This window comes from Pan troglodytes, chromosome 6 (assembly GCF_028858775.2).
Source record: "Pan troglodytes isolate AG18354 chromosome 6, NHGRI_mPanTro3-v2.0_pri, whole genome shotgun sequence".
Taxonomy (NCBI): domain Eukaryota; kingdom Metazoa; phylum Chordata; class Mammalia; order Primates; family Hominidae; genus Pan; species Pan troglodytes.
In genome coordinates, this window is record NC_072404.2 from 45397140 (window position 1) to 45417426 (window position 20287).

Consider the following 20287-nt stretch of genomic DNA (forward strand, 5'->3'; position numbering starts at 1 on the left):
CACTCCAGCCTGAGCAACAAGAGCGAAACTCCGTTTCAAAAAACAAAAAAAGGGATGTGGCCAGGTACGCTGGTTCACGCTTTTAATCCCGGCACTTTGGGAGACTCAGGTGGGAGGATTGCTTGAGCACAGGAGTTCCAGGCTGCAGTGAGCTTTGATCGCATCACTGCACTCCAGCCTGGGCGACTGAGCGCAATCCTGTCTCAAAAAGAATTGGATGAGGTAATTTGTGTAAAACTCTTGGTCCAAAGCTCAGCACCTGGAAAACCTCATAACCGTTGGCTCTTATTGTTCCCAGGTTGGCGTGCAGAGGTGTTGGTCTGGCCCTTGCCAGCCACTTCGGCCTCCTTTAGAGCAGACTCTCAACTGGGGACCATTTGGCCCCACAAGGGACATGTGGCAATAACTGAGAACATTATTGGTTGTCAAAGGGGGTTATGACTGGAATCTACTGGATAGAGGTCAGGGATGCTGCTGATGTCCTACAATGTCCACAAGACAGCACCCCACAGGAAAGAATGATGCACCCTAAAATGTGTGTGGTGTCAGCCTGGAGAAACCACCTTAGAAAAAAGGATATTCAACTTGATACTTCTCACCTGTGTGAGATTTTACTGTCAGCATAGTTGCCCTCAAATTGAGTGTGCATTAGAATCACCTGAAGGGCTTCTTAAACCGTAGATCCCTGCGCCCCACCTCCAGAGTTCTGGGTCCAGTAAGTGGGAGGTGGGAGACTCTAACAAGTTCCCAGGGGATTCTGATGCTGCTTATCTGGGAACTACACTCTGAAAACCCCTTGTCTTGGAAAATCCAGTGGAAGTTTCCTGTCTTTGTCCATCTAAGCATTCACTAAAATCATAGTAAATGCCAGAGCATGACTTGTTTTGGGGAATGGATGGAAGGACTGCACACTCCAGCCAGGGGGATGGTTGCTTTCGGAACTCACAGGGTCAGGACCAGCCTCACCGTGTAACTTCAGGGCCTCTCTTCTTCACCTTTTGGTTGCTTCATTATGTTGGCATAAGAAAAAAGGAACAGGCCAGGCATGATGACGTGCGCCTGTGGTCCCAGCTACTCAGGAGGCTAAGGCGGGAGGATCACTTTAGCCGAGGAGTTGGAGGCTGCAGTGAGCTATGATCACACCACTGCACTCCAGCCTGGGCAGCAGGAGAGGTCATTTGAGGCGAGGAGTTCAGGACCAGCGAGGACAACAAGGCAAAACCCCATCTCTACCGGAAAAAAAAAAAGGAAAAATTCAGAAAAGGCCAAGGTTCCATAGACCTGGGGTAGCAGGAAGTAGGGGACCGGGTTGGCGAGGCCTTTATGGGATGAAGAGATTGAGAAAGGCCTTCAGGAAGAGGCAGAGCTTATCTTTCCTTTTTATTTTTATATTTTTGATACAGAGTTCCACTGTTGCCCAGGCTGGAGTGCAGTGGCATGCTCTCAGCTCACTGCAACTCCACCTCCCAGGTTCAAGTGATTCTCCTGCCTCAGTCTCCCAAGTAGCTAGGACTACAGGCATGGATCACCACACTCAGCTAATTTTTTTTTTTTTTTTTTTTGTATTTTCAGTACAGACAGGGTTTTGCCATGTTGGGCAGGCTGGTCTTGAACTTCTGACCTCAGGTCATCCATCCACCTCAGCCTCCCAAAGTGTTGGGATTACAGACACGAGCCACCACACCTGGCCGCTAGGAGACAGGGTTTAGACTCAGGGTGGGAGGAGGGGAGCCCCTGCTCCTCATCTGTGGCCTCTGTGTCTTCCTAGGATCAGCATTAACAAGGACTTCAAGGTACCCAATGCCTGTTTATTCACCATCAACAAAGAAGACCACACACTGGGAAACATCATTAAATCGTAAGTTTCCCGTCACAGGCTCTCAGGGGCTGTGTTTAATGGGCCCCTCTGGGCAAAGCACAAGTTCCAAGTCTTCCTCAGTCTCTCTGAGCTACAGGAAGTCCTTCTCGGGGCTTGCTCTGGGCATTTTATAATCTTGGTACCTTTTTATCAAAATGACACCGACCTCCATGTCTTCACAGAAGCCACGCTTCTGTAGTGGCTTATTCTGTAGATGAACACGTGCATTTACATTCACTGTTTTTTTGTTTGTTTGTTTTTGAGATGGAATTTTCTCTCTTTGTTGCCCAGGCTGGAGTGCAATGGCACGATCTTGCTCACTGCAACCTCCGCCTCCCGGGTTCAAGTGATTCTCCTGCTTCAGCCTTCCTAGTAGCTGGGACTACAGGCCCACGCCACGATGCCTGGCTAATTTTTGTGTTTTTAGTAGAGACGGGGATTCACTGTGTTGGCCAGGCTGGTCTCGAACTCCTGACCTCAGGTGATCCACCTGCCGGCTTCCCAAAGTGCTGGGATTACAGACGTGAGCTACTGCGCCCGGCCTTACATTCACCATTAAGTGCACATTCTGTAAATGAACGAGCAGCAGATTCCAGCACAGTAGGCCTGTGTGTTATTCATGCTGAGGGACATTGAAAAGCAGTCAAGATTAGCTCCCCTCATGCCACCCGTTTGTGACCTCAGTGCCACCTGGGCCTCTAAGATGTATGTGGCAGAGACTAGAACTTCTATTTAACAAGAGAAAGAAGTAGGAGTTCTGTGGCTATCCAGTGCCCCTAATGGGCGCCCTGCATTGGTTGGTGGGTGCTTGTTTATACCAGTGAGGTCCTAGCCAGGTGGTTGGTCAGGGATGTGTCTGCCATTCTGGCCCAGGGACTTGTCATTTTACTGTAGACTTGGCTCTTCCCTCTGGTGCCACCAGTGAAGCCAGGCTTTTCCCCGTCTGTGAGTGGGGTCTGCCCAGTCTCCTGGTGTGGTCAGGCACGGGGATGGAGGACTCCTGCCCGGAGCCCAGCCAGTGGGGCACCCAAGCTCTCCTGGGGCCCTGCTGCTCCCCTGCTCTTGAGCTCAGTGTTGCCACCTATGCACGGGTCCCCCTTGTGGTGCTCACACCACTCTGAGCCGCTCTAGAGGAGACCCCTGCATGCCCAGGGCACAGTACGCGACGCAGCCCCATGGTACAAGGCCCAGTGTGCGTGGCCAGCCGCTGGCGGCTGTGCTGCTCAGAGGGCAGAGTTCCATTTGCATTCCACTCACTGCCGGGAGCTGGCCCTCCTTTCCTGCTGCCTTTATTTGCTGCGTGGAGGCTCTTTGTGGGCTTTTTGGGTGTGAGTCACTGAACACTGGCTGGACATTCACTGCCTGGGAGATCTCTTTGCCAGCACTGCGGTGCCCGGTGGGAAGAGGTTGCTGGAATCTGTTTCCAGCTCGGGTCCTTCAACCTCATGGATGCAGGGTGTGTGTGTGTGGCGGGGGTAGGGTGTCCCCACATGAGGTATCTTCCTAAAAGTGTTACTTTCCTTGAAGACTTTTGGGGAAAAAAGTTGGGGGGGATTTTTGGCTAGAAAGTCTGTTCTTCTGCTCTGAGCTGGCTGCTACCCAGCTTGGGCATGAGGCTAGACCCTCACACTGTCTGTCCCTGGACCTCAGACAACTCCTAAAGGACCCGCAAGTGCTATTTGCTGGCTACAAAGTCCCCCACCCCTTGGAGCGCAAGATCATCATCCGAGTGCAGACTACGCCGGACTACAGCCCCCAGGAAGCCTTTACCAACGCCATCGCCGACCTCATCAGTGAGCTGTCCCTGCTGGAGGAGCGCTTCCGGGTGAGGGCGGGGCCTGGAGGGGCAGACAGGGTGGGCTGGACACTGGCCCATGTGCCCAGGCCTGGGACAGCCCTGGCCTGTTTCTTCGGAGGTCCTGGGGGAGAGGCAGCGGTGATGGAAGAGCAGGGACTTCCACCACAGGCTCCAGGACATGTGGACTGAGGGGCTGTGGAGTCTGGGCCTGTGGCTCCCGTCTGCCCCATGGGACTTCTGTAGTGCTGCAGGGTCCCTTGGGTGCTGTGGGCCAGATTGGGTCAGGGACCTACTGTCCTTTGGGGGTGCTCTTCTACGTCCCTTGTCGGTGATTGGCAAGGCCTGGTCCTTCCAGGCCTCTGGGAGGCAGCTCACCCCAGGGTGGCCCACACCTGTTCCTGGCAGGGCGCCTGGGAATCTAGAACAGTTTAGAGGGGAAAGAGCCACAGCAAAGAAAAGCCGAGGCAGGGTGATCACGAGGTCAGGAGTTCAAGACCAGCCTGGCAAACATGGTGAAGCCCTGTCTCTACTAAAAATACAAAAATTAGCTAGGCATGGTGGCATGTGCTGTAGTCCCAGCTACTCGGGAAGCTGAGGCAGGAGAATCGCTTGAACCCGGGAGGCGGAGGTTGCAGTGAGCCGAGATTGTGCCACTGCACTCCAGCCTAGGTAACAGAGCAGGACTCCATCTCAGTCAATCTCAGCGGTTGAACTACCCTTGACATGGTGCAGCTCTGTATCCACACCCAAATCTCATGTCAAATTGTAATTCCCAGTGTTGTGGGAGGGACCTGGTGGGAGGTGATTGGCTCATGGGGGCCGACTTCCCCCTTGCTGTTCTCGTGATATTGAGTGAGCGCTTGTGGGATCTGGTTGTTTAAAAGCGTGCAGCCCTCCCACTTCACACTCTCTGTCTCTCCTGCTCCAACATGGCCAGACGTGCCTGCTTCCCCTTCGCCTTCTGCCGTGATTGTCAGTTTCCTGAGGCCTCCCCAGCCACGCTTCCTGTACAGCCTGCAGAACTGTGAGTCAGTTAAACCTCTTTTCTTCATAAATTACCCAGTTTCTCATAGTTCTTTATAGCAGTGTGAAAACAGACTAATGGACCCTTCTGGTTGAAGGAATGCAGCCATTCTGCTTGTTTGACTATGTCCTTTCTATTCATCTCTATTTCCTGGGAGGTGTTTATCCAAGTGCAATAGGAGGTATTGGTGACCGCACAGTCCCCTCACTGTTCTGCTAGTAAATAGTTGAAGGTTGATCATTGATCTCCTGCGTTTTCAGTCTGGCATGGAAAAGCCCCCGTGCAACTGGTAAAGATATCAATAAGCACCAGGAGGTATCTAAATCCACCAGGAGCCACAGGCATCACGTCGACGTCCATTTACCAGTCTTCCCTGGCAAGATTCTTCTGAATTGTGCTGCCTTGGCCAAAAGAGGTATGGGAGGGGCTGGGCGCAGTGGCTTGTGCCTGTAATCCCAACATTTTGGGAAACCAACTCAGGTGGATCATTAGAGGTCAGGGGTTCAAGACCATCCTGGCCAACATGGTGACATCCCATCTCTACTAAAAATATAATAAGTTAGCTGGGTTTGGTGTTGGGTGCCTGTAATCCCAGCTACTCGAGAGGCTGAGGCAGGATAATCGCTTGAACCTGGGAGGAGGAGGTGGCAGTGAGCTGAGATCGTGCCATCGCACTCCAGCGTGGGCAACAAGAGTGAAACGTCGTCTCAAAAAATAAAACAAAAGTCCGGGCGTGATGGCTCACACCTGTAATCCCAGCACTTTGGGAGGCCAAGACGGGTGGATCACGAGGTCAGGAGTTCAAGACCAGCCTGGCCTAGATGGTGAAACCCTGTCTCTACTAAAAATACAAATATTAGCTGGGCATGGTGGCATGCACCTGTAATCTCAGCTACTCAGAAGTCTGATGCAGGAGAATTGCCAAAACCCAGGAGGGAGAGGTTACATTGAGCCGAGATTGCACCACTGCACTCTAGCCTGGGCGACAGAGCAAGACTCCGTCTCGAAAGAAAGAAAGAAAGAACGGAAATTCCCCAGGGAAGTAGCTCGGCTGATTTCATAAACAGGTACCGAAGGAAGCAGAGGCATGTGGAGGACTTCCCCACCTCATGCAGCTATTTGGGCCGTGGCATCTGAAATTTATTATTTCAGAGTCACCCCTTTGATGACCTTAGCAGTGAACTGCAGTCATCTGTTTAGGCCTCTCCATGGCCCACGTCAATGCCGGTATTTCTGTCTGTTGCACATTTGATTTCCTTGTTGTTGGCATTTAGAAGGTCCCCCGTTTCCCAGATCACACCACGGGCATGGACCACAGAGATTGCATCTTGTGAGTCTGTAGAAATGGTCAAGGCCTTGTCCTCTCTTAGGTCCAGAGCTCAGGTTAATGCAGATTTTCCCGGCCATCTGTGCTGAAGTCCCTGTGGGGAGGCTCCTGGCTGGTTTCCTGTAGGTAGACAGCTACACGTCCTGCCCTTCATTGGCTTCTTTTCATGAAGCTCCTGCCATCTACAAAACATGTCTCCCTTCTTGAATCACATCTCTGTTATTGAAACTCTAGAAGTCGACCAGGCATGGTGGCTATGCCTATAATCCCAGCATTTTGGGATGCCAGGGCGGGTGGATCACCTGAGGTCAGGAGTTCAAGACCAGCCTGGCCAACATGGCGAAACCCCGTCTCTAATACAAATACAAAAATTAGCCAAGCATGGTGGCCACTGTACTCCAGCCTGGGCGACAGAGCAAGACTCCGTCTCAAAAAAAAAAAAAAAAAAAAAGAAAGTATCATGCTTTTCTGCATTCTGTGAATTGTTTTAGTGAGTTATCGAACTTGAGGACATGGTGGGAACCTCCAAATTTGCAGCCAGTTGGTGAGAAGTACATGTGGTCTGAGGACACCCAAGCCTGCAGGTGTGTCTAAAGCGAGGGCAGCCTAGTGGGGGCTGGTGGCCTTAACCTGTGGCATTTGAGGTAACATCAGGGAGTTGACATCAGAATTGCATCACATAGGCTGGGCGCGGTGGCTCACGCCTGTAATCCTAGCACTTTGGGAGGCCAAGGCGGGCAGATCACGAGGTCAGGAGATCGAGACCATCCTGGCTAACACAGTGAAACCCCGTCTCTACTAAAAATACAAAAAATTAGCCAGGCATGGTGGCGGGCGCCTGTAGTCCCAGCTACTCGGGAGGCTGAGGCAGGAGAATGGCGTGAACCCAGGAGGCGGAGCTTGCATTGAGCCAAGATCACGCCACCGCACTCCAGCCTGGGTGATAGAGCGAGACTCCATCCCCCACCCCCCAAAAAAAGACAAAAAACAGAATTGTGTCACACAGGCCAGATGCAGTGGCTCATGCTTATAATCCCAGCAATTTGAAAGGCAAGGTAAGAGGATCGCTTGAGCTTGAGTCTGAGGCCGCAGTGAGCTATGACCACACCACTGCACCTCAGTCTGGCTGACAGCGCAAGACCCCAACTCCAAAAAGAAAAGAGAAAAATCACAAAGAATTGCATGGCAGAGTGCCTGTCTTTCACAGCTTTAACTGCTGCAGGAACTTTCTTTTTTTTTTTTTTTTTTTTTTTGAGAGGGGGTGAGGAGACACAATCTCTGCTAGTGATTCTCCTGCCTCAGCCTCCCAAATAGCTGGGATTATAGGCGTGCACCAACACGCCTGCCTAATTTTTGTATTTTTAGTAGAGACAGGGTTTCACCATGTTGGCCAGGCTGGTCTCAAACTCCTGCTGGGATCATGGGCGTGAGCCACCATGCCCGGCCACCTTTAGAGTTTTCTTACCACCTGGTTTTCCTCTCTCAATATCTTTCTCTCATTTCCTGCCTTAAAACTCTAGCTTGGCATCTGGGCGCAGTAGCTCATGCCTGTAATCCCAGCACTTTGGGAGGCCGAGGTGGGTGGATCATTTGAAGTCAGGAGTTCGAGACCAGCCTGGCCAACATGGTGAAACCTTGTCTCTACTATTTTTACAAAAGTTAGTCGGACGTACAGACGGGTGCCTGTAGTCCCAGCTACTTGGGAGGCTGAGGCAGGAGAATTTGTTTGAACCCAGAGGTGAAAGTTGCAGGGAGCCGAGGTTGTGCCACTGCACTCCAGCCTGGGAGACAGAGCAAGACTCTGTCTCCAAAACAAACAAACAAAAAAACCCTGTAGCTTGGGATCAGCCTTCTCTTCTATTGTTTTTCTTTAAAAAATAAAAATTAAAAATAGATGTAGATGCTATGTTGCTGAGGCTGGCCTCAAACTCCTGGCCTCAGGTGATCCTCCCGCCATGACCTGCAAAACTGCAGGGATTGTAGGTGTGAGCACTGCACCCAGCCTTATGTTTTTTTCTACATAAAAAACGGCACAGGATTATCTTCCAGAGCTAATAAATATGTTCAAATAACCACAACCCCATTAAGGAAAAATATCACTGGGCAGCAAATAATCAATCCAGACCAATATGATCACAATTTCTGTGAAGCTGAGAAAAGTTCATTTTTATTATGTTTCCCCAAGAGACGCACTCTATTGTTCTCTTAAAAACACACAGCTCATGTCCTCCTTTAGAACACACATCCTCTTTAAAGTAACATACAAACATGCCAAAACAAGGTAAAAACTTACATCTGAATTCTCACATTTCAAACATATATGAAATACCAAATAAACATTTATTTTTACAAGAATTTAGGGGAACTACTACATAGCTATAAATGTAATATATATGTTAACTAAGTATCATAGATAAAAACCATGCTCCCTTCAGCAGCACGTGTAATAATAGATACAAAGATTGAAAGGTAAAAGATTTAGGATGAAAAGAATCCTCTCTTAAAAAGGAAAACAAAATTATATGTATGTGTATATAACAGTTATAACACCCATCACACAGCTTTATAGAAACAGCATCTATTCAAAAATACCAGTATTTCCAAAATATTTAAAATAATATTTAAAGTAATAATATTTAAATAAATAAATATATTTAATAAATATTTAAATAAATATATTTAATAAATATTTAAATAAATAAAATAATATTTAAATAATTCTATACCCATGTTTTTCAAAATAAACCAATAAAATAGATAGTATATATTAGACATGTTAGTATATATATCTGAGACGTGAAAAATCACAGCTGAATTCTCACAATTCAGTCACAAACCTAAACAGCAAATAAAAATTTCTATCACCAGAATTATGTTTTTTTCTGGTGGGGAACTACCAATAGCTATAAATAGAAGAGATTATTATGGAAGTATCATAGATAAAGAGAGTGCTCGCTTCAGGAGCACATATAATAATACAGAAACAAATTTAAAGATAATAAAATATTTAGGATAAAAAGAATTGTCTCTTAAACATGAAAAGAAAATTATCTTTATGTATATATAACAACTATAACTCTCATCAAAAAACTACAGGAACAGCATGTTTTCAAAAGTACAACAATTTCCAAACTATTTGAAATAAATCTATGAATAATTCAATGGCCGACATTTTCCAAACAAACCAATAAAATGCAGAGTGTGCATGAAGCTATCTGTTACAATCTGTGGCACTGATATTTCACAAAAGAATTCTGTGCCAATCTGAGCCCCTGCATTGTGCCTTCAAATGCTCCTGGTCTGTGGCAACCAAGTCCGTAAGAAAAAGGACCTCCAGGTTCCGCCCCGGGGAGGTTGGAATTCAGCAATATAAAAAGGGTGGTGGTGCCGCAGGAAAGGGTGGAACTGGAAACACTCCTGGTTTCTTACTTTTCTCCAAGGACTCCTAGAAGGACCCCACCCCCCTCCCCCCACCCCTGCTCCTAGGAGGACAACGTGATCACTGTATTCAGCTCCATCAAGAATGGTCCAGGTTCTTCTAGATGATCTGCACAAATGGTTCCTCTCCTCCTTCCTGGTGTCTGCCATTAGCATTGGAATAAAGTTCCTGCTGAAAATCCACATCTCCCCTGGGTCCGGTGTTCTGGAAGTGAGAGAGACAATGTCACACTTCAAGGAGGCAGCTCTCTAGACAGGAAGGTTATTCACGTCCCATGTCAAGTCTAGAGTTCAGAGCAATTGAGAAATGCAATTTTATCTGCTGCCTTTCATTCTATACCCTGCTTCTGAACCATCGTGTTCAACTGTGAAACTCACACTTTGGTGAACCACGACTCCAAAACTCACTTAATACACCCAAGGTCAGCCCCAGTGATCTGCTTCATAGCAAGGACTTTGGGTGGGTCTGCCCAGGGAGTAGGGCACCCTCAGAGAATGTGGCTTTGGACTTCATCACAGCTGGGGCCTTTTGTGTTACTTAAGATCTAAACTTGTAACCATGCTAGATGTGTTTCTAATGTGACAGCATCACGAACCACGAGTCCAGAAGCCTAATCCTTAATCCTACCTCCTCATGACGAAGTCTCATGCTCTGTGCTCAACGTGGTTAGCTGCACAAGATGTAAACCAAAGCTTCACTGAACCCTCGACCCAAATCGGTAACTCAAGTGCGTCAATCATAATGAACCTCCCCAAACTCAGTATTTATGATTATTTTTGAGGCAGGGTCTCACTCTGTCGCCCAGACTGGAGTGCAGTGGCAGGATCAGGGCTCCGTGCAGCCCCGACCTTCCAGGCTCCAGCGATCCTCCCGCCTCAGCCTCCTGAGTAGTTGGGAGTAGAGATGCGTCCCACATCGCCTGGCTAATTTTTGTATTTTTGTGGAGAGGGGATCTCGCCACGTTGCCCAGGCTTGAAGCTGGATCAAGCAATTGGGTTCTTCGGATTTCCGAAATAGACCCCAATATTCTGCCTTTACCCCGGAGGATGCAGATGTACCTTCTCTCAGGCCGATGACCTCAGGCCTCCACGGTCCCTGGAGCTCTAGGAAAGGCGAGCACGATCTCGCGCCCACACCCAGTGCTCTGGGTCATAAGCCTGGATCTGGAAAAACAAACGCCCTTTGAGAAGACGGGGACTCGCCAGGATACCCCTCTCTCCCCTCATCCAGCCTCCAGCCCACCCAATTCCTCCCCACCTCCTCCACCTCCCCAGGCCCCACTCACCTCCTCCAACTCCTCTGGGGAAACCCAAGCTCTGCCGCTCATGGAACAGAAGAAGTGGAACCGACGTTTCTGGAACAGGACTATCTGAGAGCGGCTCTTCCTGGCCCTCGGGTTCATGCAACGGCGTAACTGGAACCGACGCTTACGGAGCAAGGGTATGCGAGAGCGGTTCTTCCTGGCCCTCGGGTTCATGGAACGGCCTAACTGGAACCGACGCTTACGGAGCAAGGGTATGCGAGAGCGGTTCTTCCCATACAGGAAGTGGAAGATGTTTTGTTTGGAGTCCTCGTCGTCCTCCTCCATGTCATTGGCCAGGTAGCTGAGGACAGAAATCAGGTTGCTGCTCAGGGGCACCACCAGGAGAGGCCTCCGGCTGAGGTCAGCTTCCCAGAGAGGAAGGTAAGGGACCGTCCCTAGCTCAGGACTGGCACCCACCCTGCAGAGAGCCATGCCTTCCTCAGGAGGGCTCTGCTGGACAGAGACCTGATCAAGGGCGTCTCCCACTCCTTCAGGATGGAGACAAAAACCCAACTGGTGGCCGAGAGTGGTGGCTTACGCCTGGAATCCCAGCACATTGGGAGGCCAAAGCAGGAGGATCACTTGAGGCCAGGAGTTTGAGACGGGCCTGGGCAACATAGCAAGACCCTCGTCTCTATTAAAAATATAAGAAATATGCCAGACGCGGTGGCTCATGCCTGTAATCCCAGCACTTTAGAAGGCTGAAGCAGGTGGATCGCTTGAGACCAGGAGTTGGAGACCAGCCTGGTCAACACGGAGAAACCCCATCTCTACTAAAAATACAAAAATCAGCCTGGTGCGGTGGCACACCCGTTAGGCCTAGCTACTCAGGAGGCTGAAGCATAAGAATTGTGTGAAGCCAGGAGGCGGAGGTTGCAGTGAGTTGAGATTGGGCCACTCCATTCCAGCCTGAGAGGCAGAGCAAGACTCTGTCTCAATAAACAAACAAACAAACAAACTGTCCAGGTGTGGTGGCACAGCCCTGTAGTCGGAGCTAATAAAGAAGCTGAGGTGGGAGGATCGCTTGAGCCCAGGATATGGAGGCTGCGGTGAGCTATGATCTCACCACTGCACTCCAGCTTGGGGGACAGGGCAAGTCTGTCTCAAAAAAATAAAAGAAATTGAATACATTGATATTTTGCCAGGACCCTGCCTTCTACAGGCATCTAGTCTAATGGGACTGGGAGTAATCAAGGCAGATGACCTAATCCCAGTGTCCAGGATGTAACTAGAGAGCTACGGGCATGCAGAAGTTGGAAGATGAGGGAAGGCATCACAGAGGCTGTGGGGTGAACTGACTTCAAGGAATGGGTCCTTCCCTTCAGAGCCACATGTGTGCGGGACACCCAGACAGAAAACACAAACACAAAGTCGAGTGGAGGGCATTTGGAAGGAGCAGTGAAGCCGAGCCAGGAAATACCAAGATGGTGAGCCAGTGTGCTTGTAGAGATTGTAGAGAGGGTAGAATTGACACTGTGGACCCTGGCCTCGATAGAGAAAGGCATCAGCTAAGGAAGTTGTTCAGGTGGGCAGTGAGGTTGTCGTGCTTTGGAAAGATGTTCAGGCTGCACTAGGAAGCCCCCTGGCTTGGGGAGAGACTCCAGGAGACCCCAGCGGGGAGCATTTGACAGTGGATTCGAGTGATGCGAGGGGGACCTGAACTGTGGCCTCTGTCATGGGAACCCAGAGGAGGTCGATGGCGTTTGTGGTTGATGTGGGAAGGAGAGAGAGAGAAGAACCAGAAACGTCTGCTTGCTGGAGGAAGCGGCATGTCCGCTCCTCCACTCCTTTTCTTTTCCCCTTAGGAGCGGTTTATGGTTCCTTTTGTTTTATTCTTTTATTTGTACACTGGCATTGGAGTTTGTTTTTTTGGCTTTTTTTTTTTTTTTTTTTGAGAAAAAGTCTCACTCTGTCACCCAGGCTGGAGTGCGGTGGCTCGACCTTAGCTTACTGCAACCTCCACCTCCTGGGTTCAAAGGGTTCTCTTGCCTCAGCCTCCCGAGTAGCTGGGATTACAGATGCACACCACCACGCCCAGCTAATTTTTCTATCTTTAGTAGAGACAGGGTTTGGCCATGTTGGCCAGGCTGGTCTCGAACTGCTGACCTCAGGTGATCCGCCTGCCTCGGCCTCCCAAAGTGCTGGGATTACAGGCATATGCCACTGTGCCCAGCCTGAGTTTCTGTTTAGAAACAACAGTCTATGGTAGTATAATCCTCTCTCTTTTGTACACAGAGTAAAGAGGACAAATAGGTGAAAGAATAAATGAAAGGCTGGAATCCCACTTCCCCCGCTGTCCCAGGGCATTGGATATTGACGGATAGGAGGCAGCAAACCACTCACAGAGCCAGGAAGAAATGAATGCGTTGGTATAGCCAGGAGGGGAAGCCGGCCCGGCTGAAATACGCTATGACCATAGCCAGGAGATACTGATGGAGAGAAAGGAACACAGAGAGGGAGAGGTCACATCTTGGAAGAGGAAGATTGTGGAGAGGGGGAATGAGGGTCTGGGGAGGGGCTGCCCATCAGAGAAGGGACCTCAGTGTTGGGGTGACTGTACTCATTTGGAAATTGCGGGATGGAGGGGTATTCGAAGGTCGGATGCAAATCCGAGAAGCCAGAGGAAGGGTTTTGGGTGATGCTCCCAGGATGGTGGGCTCCGATGGGATCTTTGGAGGGGGTGTGTCTAGGTCGGCTGGTGTCAGGAGGGTCTTTTGTGTGCCAGGCAGAGAACTGTCCCGAAGAGCTGAGAGTAGAGGGGCCAGGAGCTTCAGGGCTGCGGCCAGACTGTGGCCCAGAGCTCAGATCCCGAAGGACCCATAGGAGAGGCAGGGGCCACTCATTCACTCTGCAAGAGACCAGCAGAATCCTGAGGGAGATGCTGACAAATCATAAAAAGACCAAGAATAGCCGGGAGTGGCGGCTCAAGCCTGTGATCCCAGTACTTTTTGAGAGGTGGAGACAGGAGGATCATGTGAGCCCAGCAGTTCGAGAACAACCTGGGCAACATAGTGAGACCCTGTTTCTACAAACATTTCAAAAATTAGTTGAGCATGGTGGCATGTGCCTAGTCCCAGCTCCTCAGGAGGCTGAGGAAAGAAGATTGCTTGAGCCTAGGAATTAGAGGCTGCAATGAGCTATGATCATGCCACTGCACTCCATCCTGGGGAGCAGAGCTAGACTGTCTCACAAAAAAAAAATTTGTGGGTGCCAAGACTCAAGACCATGGGAGCTGGTCGGGCACAGTGGCTGACGTCTATAATCTCAGCACTTTGGGAGGCCAAGGCGGGTGGATCGCCTGAGGTCAGGTGTTCAGGACCAACCTGGCCAACATGGCAAAACCCCGTTTCTACTAAAAACACAAAAATTAGCCAGGCGTGGTGGTTCATGTCTGTAATCCCAGCTGCTTGGAGGCTGAGGCAGGAGAATCGCTTGAACCCGGGAGGCATCGGCTGCAGTGAGTCAAGATCGAGACACTGCCCTCCAGCCTGGGCAACAGAGCAAGACTCTGTCTCACAAAAAAAAAAAAAAAAAAAAAGACTGTAGGAGCATCTGGTGGGAGGTGGTGGAGGGAGAACTGTGGGTTTGGAAGCTGCGCCCTCCCCCCAGCCATGCGTTGGAACAGGAACAGTTACATGGAGAACAACCTTACCTTGTCCGACACCCTCAGATCTTTGTCCCAGGCCAGGAATCTTTTAATGACAGGATCCTCTGTGATTAGAGAGCAGATGTCAGTGTGAGAAGCAGGACAGGGTTTCCGTGGGAGCAGCAGGGCAGCGAGGAGAAGTGTGCCTCCCGGGGGGAAGTCTCAGGATTGTGGCCGCGGGTGAGGTGGATGGGAGAGGGGAGAATGACTTTCACTGGGCAAGGGAGAGAGGCTCCTGCTCTGAGACTCCCCTGAGAAGAGGCCGAAGGAGGCCCTGGGTGTGAGAATCTACAGGATGTAGAGCTGGGAATCAGCCAGGACCCCCTCCAGCAGACACGGAGGGACCACTGCAGAGTCATAAAGGAATTCCCATCATTTCCTCATGAGACAGTCACATCAGGGTGTGACCATGGCCTTGGTATCTCCCACTATGGATGGAGACACTTAGGTTTAGAAAAGTCAGTAAGAGACATTAAGTTTCAGAGGGCACAGCTGAAACCACTTTCTTTGTTTATTGATTTTGTTTTTCTTTATTTGATTTTTATTTTTATTTATTTATTAATTTATTTTGAGACAGAGTCTTGCTCTGTGGGCCAGGCTAGAATGCAGTGGCCTGATCTTGGCTCACTGCAACCTCTGCCTCCCGGGTTTAAGCGATTCTCCTGTCTCAGCCTCCCGAGTAGCTGGGATTACATGCATGAGCTACTGTGCCCAGCGTTGGTTTTTCTTTTGAGACAGGGTTTTGCTCTGTCACCCAGGCTGGAGTGCAGTGGTGTAGTCATAGCTCACTGCAGCCTCAAAGTCCTGAGTTCAAGCAATCCTCTTGCCTCAGCCTCCCAACGTGCTGGGATCTCAGGCGGGAGCCACTGCGCCTGGCCCGAAACCAAGCTTTCTTATCCCAAGCGCTGACCTTTATCAAGTTGACCTAATCCTTTATCGTCTCCTAAGTGTCCCTCATGAGTGATCACTTCACATTCCTCCCACATGGAGAGCTCACCCACTGGGGCATATTTTTCCCATTGGAAAGGTGTGGTTATTGGAAGTTTCCTGTTTTTGGAAAGAACAGGATTGGAGGTGCTCTCTGGGGTGTCCTCCTACCAAGCAGCCTGTTGAAGGCCTTGTGGTGCTCAGGGAGCACGAGCGACACTCGCCGTCGCTTCAGCTTCATCTTGAGGCCACACAGCATCTCCGCCACCCAGATCTCCTCAGGCTCAGGGGCGAGCACCTTCCGTGGCTCCTCCTCCAACGAGTCCTCAGATTCATCCCACCACTCCATCTTCCTTTTCCAGCAAAAGGACCTATGCAGGGGGCTGGGATCTACCCCAGGGGCTGAGTAAAGAAACCAGACCACGGTGTAATGCTTCTGCAGTTGATCACACTAGAGCCCGACCCAAAACCCCAAACCACTCTCCATCCTCCCCAGCCTCGCAGACTGCTGGCTTCTCCAAGCCATCTTTCCTTCTGTCTGTCTCCTCTGCTGAGCTCCATGTGCCGCTCCTTCTCCTCCCCATTCTCCTGTTTCTCTGTCCTCGGAATACTTCCTCATATCCTTCCCTGGTCCCTGGCTCTCTGAGTCCCGTTTTTTTGTTGTTGTTGTTGTTGTTGAGAAACAGTCTTGCTTTGTGGCCTAGGCTGGAGTGTAGTGGTGCGATCTTGGCTCACTGCAACCTCCGCCTCCTGGGTTCCAGTGATTCTCCTGCCTAAGCCTCCCAAGTAGCTGGGATTACAGGTGCCCACCAGAACGCCCAGCTCATTTTTGTGCTTCTAGAAGAGACAGGGTTTCACCATGTTGGCCAGGCTGGTCTCCAACTCCTGGCCTCAAGTGATCTGCCTGCCTGGCCTCCCAAAGTGCTGGGATTACAGGTGTGAGCCACTGCACCCTGCCTCAGTACCTCCATTCTTCCCACACACCCTCCTCACGTGCTCCTTCCTGACTTCTGGGCCCTTCCTTCCTTGTTTTCTTTGCTTTTCTTTTTTTTTTTTTTTTTTTTTTTTTTTTGAGACAGCGTCTCACTCTCTCACCCAGAATGGAATGCAGTGGCGCTATCTTGGCTCAAAGCAACCTCTTCCACCTGGGTTCAAGCGATTATCCTGTCTCAGCCTCCCGAGTAGCTGGGATAACAGGCATGCCTGGCTAATTTTTGTATTGTTAGTATAAATGAGGTTTTGCTATATTGGTCTGGTTGGTCTCGAACAACTGACCTCAAGTGATCCGCCCATCTCAGCCTCCCAAAGTAATGGGATTACAGGCATGAGCTACCACACCCGGCCTTCGTTTTTCTTTTGACACAGGGTTTTGCTCTGTCACCCAGGCTGGAGTGCAGTGGTGCAGTCATACATAGCTCACTGCAGCCTCAAAGTCCTGAGTTCAAGCAATCCTCTTGCCTCAGCCTCCCAACGTGCTAGGATCTCAGGCGTGAGCCGCTGCACCTGGCCCGAAACCAAGCTTTCTCATCCCAAGCGCCAACCTTTATCAAGTCTAGCCTAGTCCTCTATCGTCTCCTAAGTGTCCCTCATGAGTGATCACTTCTGAGTCCTCCTGCGTGGAGAGCTCACCCACTGGGGGCGTATCTTTCCCATTGGAAAAGTGTGGTTATTGGAAGTTTCCTCTTTTTAGAAAGAACAGGATTGGAGGTGCTTTCTGGGGTGTCCTCCTACCAAGCTGACTGTTGAAGTCCTTGTGGTGCTCAGGGAGGATGGGTGACACTCGCTGTTGCTTCAGCTTCATCTTGAGCCCACACAGCGTCTCCACTCCACAGGTCTCCTCAGGCTCAGGGGTGAGCTCCTTCTCCGGCTCCTCCTCAGATTCATCTGACCACTCCTTCTTCCTTTTCCAGCCAAGGGACCTACATGGGGGGCTGGGATCTACCCCAGGGGCTGAGTAAAGAAACCAGGCCACTGTGTAATGCTTCTGCATCTGATCACCTTAGACCCCGACCCAAAACCCCAAACCACTCTCCATCCTCCCCAGACTCGCAGACTGCTGGTTTCTCTAAGCCATTTTTCTGATTTTCTCCTCTGCTCAACCCCATGTGCCGCTCCTTCCCCTCCCCATTCTCTCTCTCTGTCCTCCGAACACTGCTTCACGTCCTTCCCTGGTCCCTGGCTCTCTGAGTCCCTCCTTTTTTGTTTTGTTTTGTTTTGACACAGAATCTTGCTTTGTCACCCAGGCTGGAGTGTAGTGGTGCAATCTCAGCTCACTGCAACATCCATCTCCTGGATTCCATTTATTCTTCTGCCTCAGCCTCTCAGGTAGCTGGGATTACAGGTGCCTGCCATAATGCCCAGCTCAATTTTGTACTTTTAGTAGAGACAGGGTTTCACCATGTTGGCCAGGCTGGTCTCAAACTCCTGGCCTCAAGTGATCCGCCTGCCTTGGCCTCCCAAAGTTCTGGGATTACAGGTGTGAGCCACTGCACCCAGCCTGAATTTCTCCATTCTTCCCACACACCCTCCTCAGGTTCTCCTTCCTGACCGCTGACCCTTCTTTTTTTTTTCTTTTTCTTTTCTTTTTTTTTTTTTTTTTTTGGAGTGCAGTAGCGTGATCTCAGCTCACTGCAACCTCTTCCTCCCGGTCTCAAGTGATTCTCCTGTCTCAGCCTCCTGAGTAGCTGGGATTACAGGTGTGCACCACTACCACTTGGCTAATTTTTATACTTTTAGTAGAGATGTGGTTTCACCATATTGGCCAGGCTGGCCTTGAATTCCTGACCTCAGGTGATCCGCCCGCCTCGGCCTCCCAAAGTGCTGGGGTTACAGGCGTGAGCCACCACACCTGGCCCCCTTCCTTCGTCTTAGTCAATCCTATCCCACCTCTTCTTCCACCAGTCCCCTCACCTGATGGTCCCAACACTTCATCATCCACCACCTCCTGGAGGGGGTACCCCGAGGTGCTCCGCTGGGGACTCTGCTCATTCTGGGAGTGCAGTTGACGGCTGGTCGTGATCTTTCCCGTAATCTGTCCCCTCTTATGGAACCTAGTCTCCGTTCTGTCCATGGCCTTCTTCTGGACACTGTTAGGATCCAGAAGAGGATGTTATCAATTCTCAAGCCTAGGAGAAGTCAGGAGTGGAGAACAGCTCTGAGAAGATACTGTTGTCCAACTGATCTCCAGGCACCAGGGAGTCCGGTCCCTCCAATCAGGAAGGTCGGAATCTCTGATGTCATGGCTCATGCCAACCTGGCAACCAGTTTGAAAAAAAACACATGTAACTGCCATTCTGATCTCTTGTCCTGGAGATCCTGGGTGAATGGTATCTCCTGCCACTGTCCCAACCTCAGACCATTGTCCAAAAGCATCTTCAGGGACTCCACATCCCTCTGTTCCCTGTCCCAGCAGAGGCTGTGTCCTCTCCACTCAAAGCCTGAAGCATGTTGGGGTCTCTTCATCTCTGTACATGCCCATTTCAGAGTCCAGTCTGGTGGGAGAGGGAACAGAGTGGGAAAGAAAACTAGAGTAAGCAGAAACGATGAAACCTTATAAGAGTGAGATTATCATGTACAAGAGTGAGATTATCATGTACAAGAGATCCCAGGAATACTGACTTGATGAAAAAGTCACATGAGAGCACTCAGTTTGGCAGAGCTTTTCTGCCGAATGTTTACTCACATTCACTGTCCGAGATTCTATACTGGGGGTACACACGTCCTCTGCCCTAAGGCAATTTTGAGTCCAAGAGACATTTTGAGGCCTAAAAATCATAGGAAACTGCCCCTGAGCTCACACATATTTCCAGTGGTGTCCCCAATTTCAGGGAATCCATGGATTACCTAAGCCAGCCCCTCCAGTTCGGCTAAGAAACTCTAGTCTATATATCAAGTTTTGTATCATATGTATTGCTCTGAACTCAGAAATTTCCCTTCCATTTATGGATTCTATGAATAAAATATCACATGTACAAAAAGACTAAGTCAAAAATTTCAGCTGTGCACAGTGGCTCATGCTTGTAATCCCAGCACTTTGGGTGGCCAAGGGAGGCAGATTGCCTGAGGCCAGCAGTTCAAGACCAGAATAGGCAACATAGCAAGAGCCCATCTCTAAAAAAACCAAACCAAACCAAATTAGCCAGGTGTGGTGGCTGGCACCTGTGTTCCAACTACTTGGGAGACTCATGTGACAGGAAGATCACTTGAGCCCAGGAGTTAGAAGCTGCAGTGAGCCATGATCTTGCCACTGCACTCCAGTCTGGGCAACACAGCAAGATATTGTGTCAAAAAAAATTTTTTTAATAAAAAATAAAAGAGTTACATGACATTCAGAGACCATCCAAAAAACCTGTGGGTTCCCAGCTGGGCTCAGTGGCTCATGCCTGTAATCCCAGCACTTTGGGAGGCCAAAGTGGGTGGATCACTTGAGGTCAGGCGTTTGAGACCAGCCTGGACAACATGGTGAAACCCCATCTCTACTAAAAATACAAAAAATTAGCCAGGCATGGTGGTGGATGCCTGTAATCGCAGCTACTCAGGAGAGGGCGCTGGAGAATCACTTGAACTCATGGTGCGCAGGTTGCAGGGAGCCAAGATCGCACCATTGTGCTCCAGCCTGGGCAACAAGAGCAAAACTCCATCTCAAAAAAAAAATAAAGAACCCGCGAGTGATTTCCCACACGTTTTCCTAATGGGCTGCTGCTTTCCTAGGAGTCTCTCGCTCATAGAAAAGGCACAAACTGAAAGAGGAAGCAGATCCCATTGCTGTGGAAGTCCCAATGTTAGGAAGCTCTGCTTTTCTGGAGTTCAAATTCGGATTCGTGACGCTTTAAACCGTCAGAGCTGGGTGGGTCCTCCTACAACAAAATAGTTTGCTCTCTCTCTCCTAGTTAACAGGCTTTCAAATATTAGAAGATCAATGTTCTGACCCCATTAAAATTTCTCTTTTGTGGAATGAAAAGCTCT

The 20287-nt window shown here is 49.9% G+C and overlaps 2 protein-coding genes across 4 annotated transcripts in view; one reads left to right on the forward strand and one right to left on the reverse strand.

Annotated features, from left to right (window-relative positions):
- LOC129144550 (DNA-directed RNA polymerase II subunit RPB11-a-like) overlaps window positions 1-9628 on the forward strand; it is a 40233-nt gene extending 30605 nt beyond the window's left edge. Inside the window, exons 3-6 of one of the 2 annotated variants that reach the window (XM_063814171.1) lie at window positions 1769-1858; window positions 3509-3683; window positions 4634-4680; window positions 9448-9628. In XM_063814171.1, the coding sequence (XP_063670241.1) occupies window positions 1769-1858; window positions 3509-3683; window positions 4634-4680; window positions 9448-9493 (358 nt within the window). In that variant the 3' untranslated portion in view covers window positions 9494-9628. Of the gene's footprint in view, window positions 1-1768; window positions 1859-3508; window positions 4068-4633; window positions 4681-9447 lie in introns of those variants that run through there. The other variant, XM_054687492.2, reaches the window with a different exon arrangement.
- Window positions 9563-19601, reverse strand: LOC735664 (putative speedy protein E21). 2 transcript variants are annotated; one of them, XM_054687498.2, is made up of 8 exons: window positions 18233-19601; window positions 17054-17272; window positions 15494-15724; window positions 14402-14460; window positions 13093-13178; window positions 10732-11050; window positions 10505-10609; window positions 9563-9650 (listed from the first exon to the last, which is right to left on the reverse strand). In XM_054687498.2, the coding sequence occupies exons 1-7, from the start codon at window positions 18390-18392 to the stop codon at window positions 10550-10552; spliced, it is 1134 nt and encodes a 377-aa protein (XP_054543473.1). In that variant the 5' UTR covers window positions 18393-19601; the 3' UTR covers window positions 9563-9650; window positions 10505-10549. The 2 variants fall into 2 exon arrangements, with proteins under 2 accessions (XP_054543473.1, XP_063670240.1); XM_063814170.1 differs by lacking the exon at window positions 9563-9650 and having other exon boundaries at window positions 10510-11050.
- Window positions 19602-20287: the final 686 nt, after the last annotated feature.

Coding starts and splice junctions, on each gene's coding strand:
- LOC735664 (XM_063814170.1), bottom strand. CDS start 18,392: ATGGACAGAACGGAGACTAGGTTCCATAAGAGGGGACAGATTACGGGA. Junction 15,725..17,053: donor GGACTTCAACAGTCAGCTTG/GTAGGAGGACAC, acceptor TTCTTTACTCAG/CCCCTGGGGTAGATCCCAGC. Junction 13,179..14,401: donor ATCTGAGGGTGTCGGACAAG/GTAAGGTTGTTC, acceptor TCTCTCCATCAG/TATCTCCTGGCTATGGTCAT.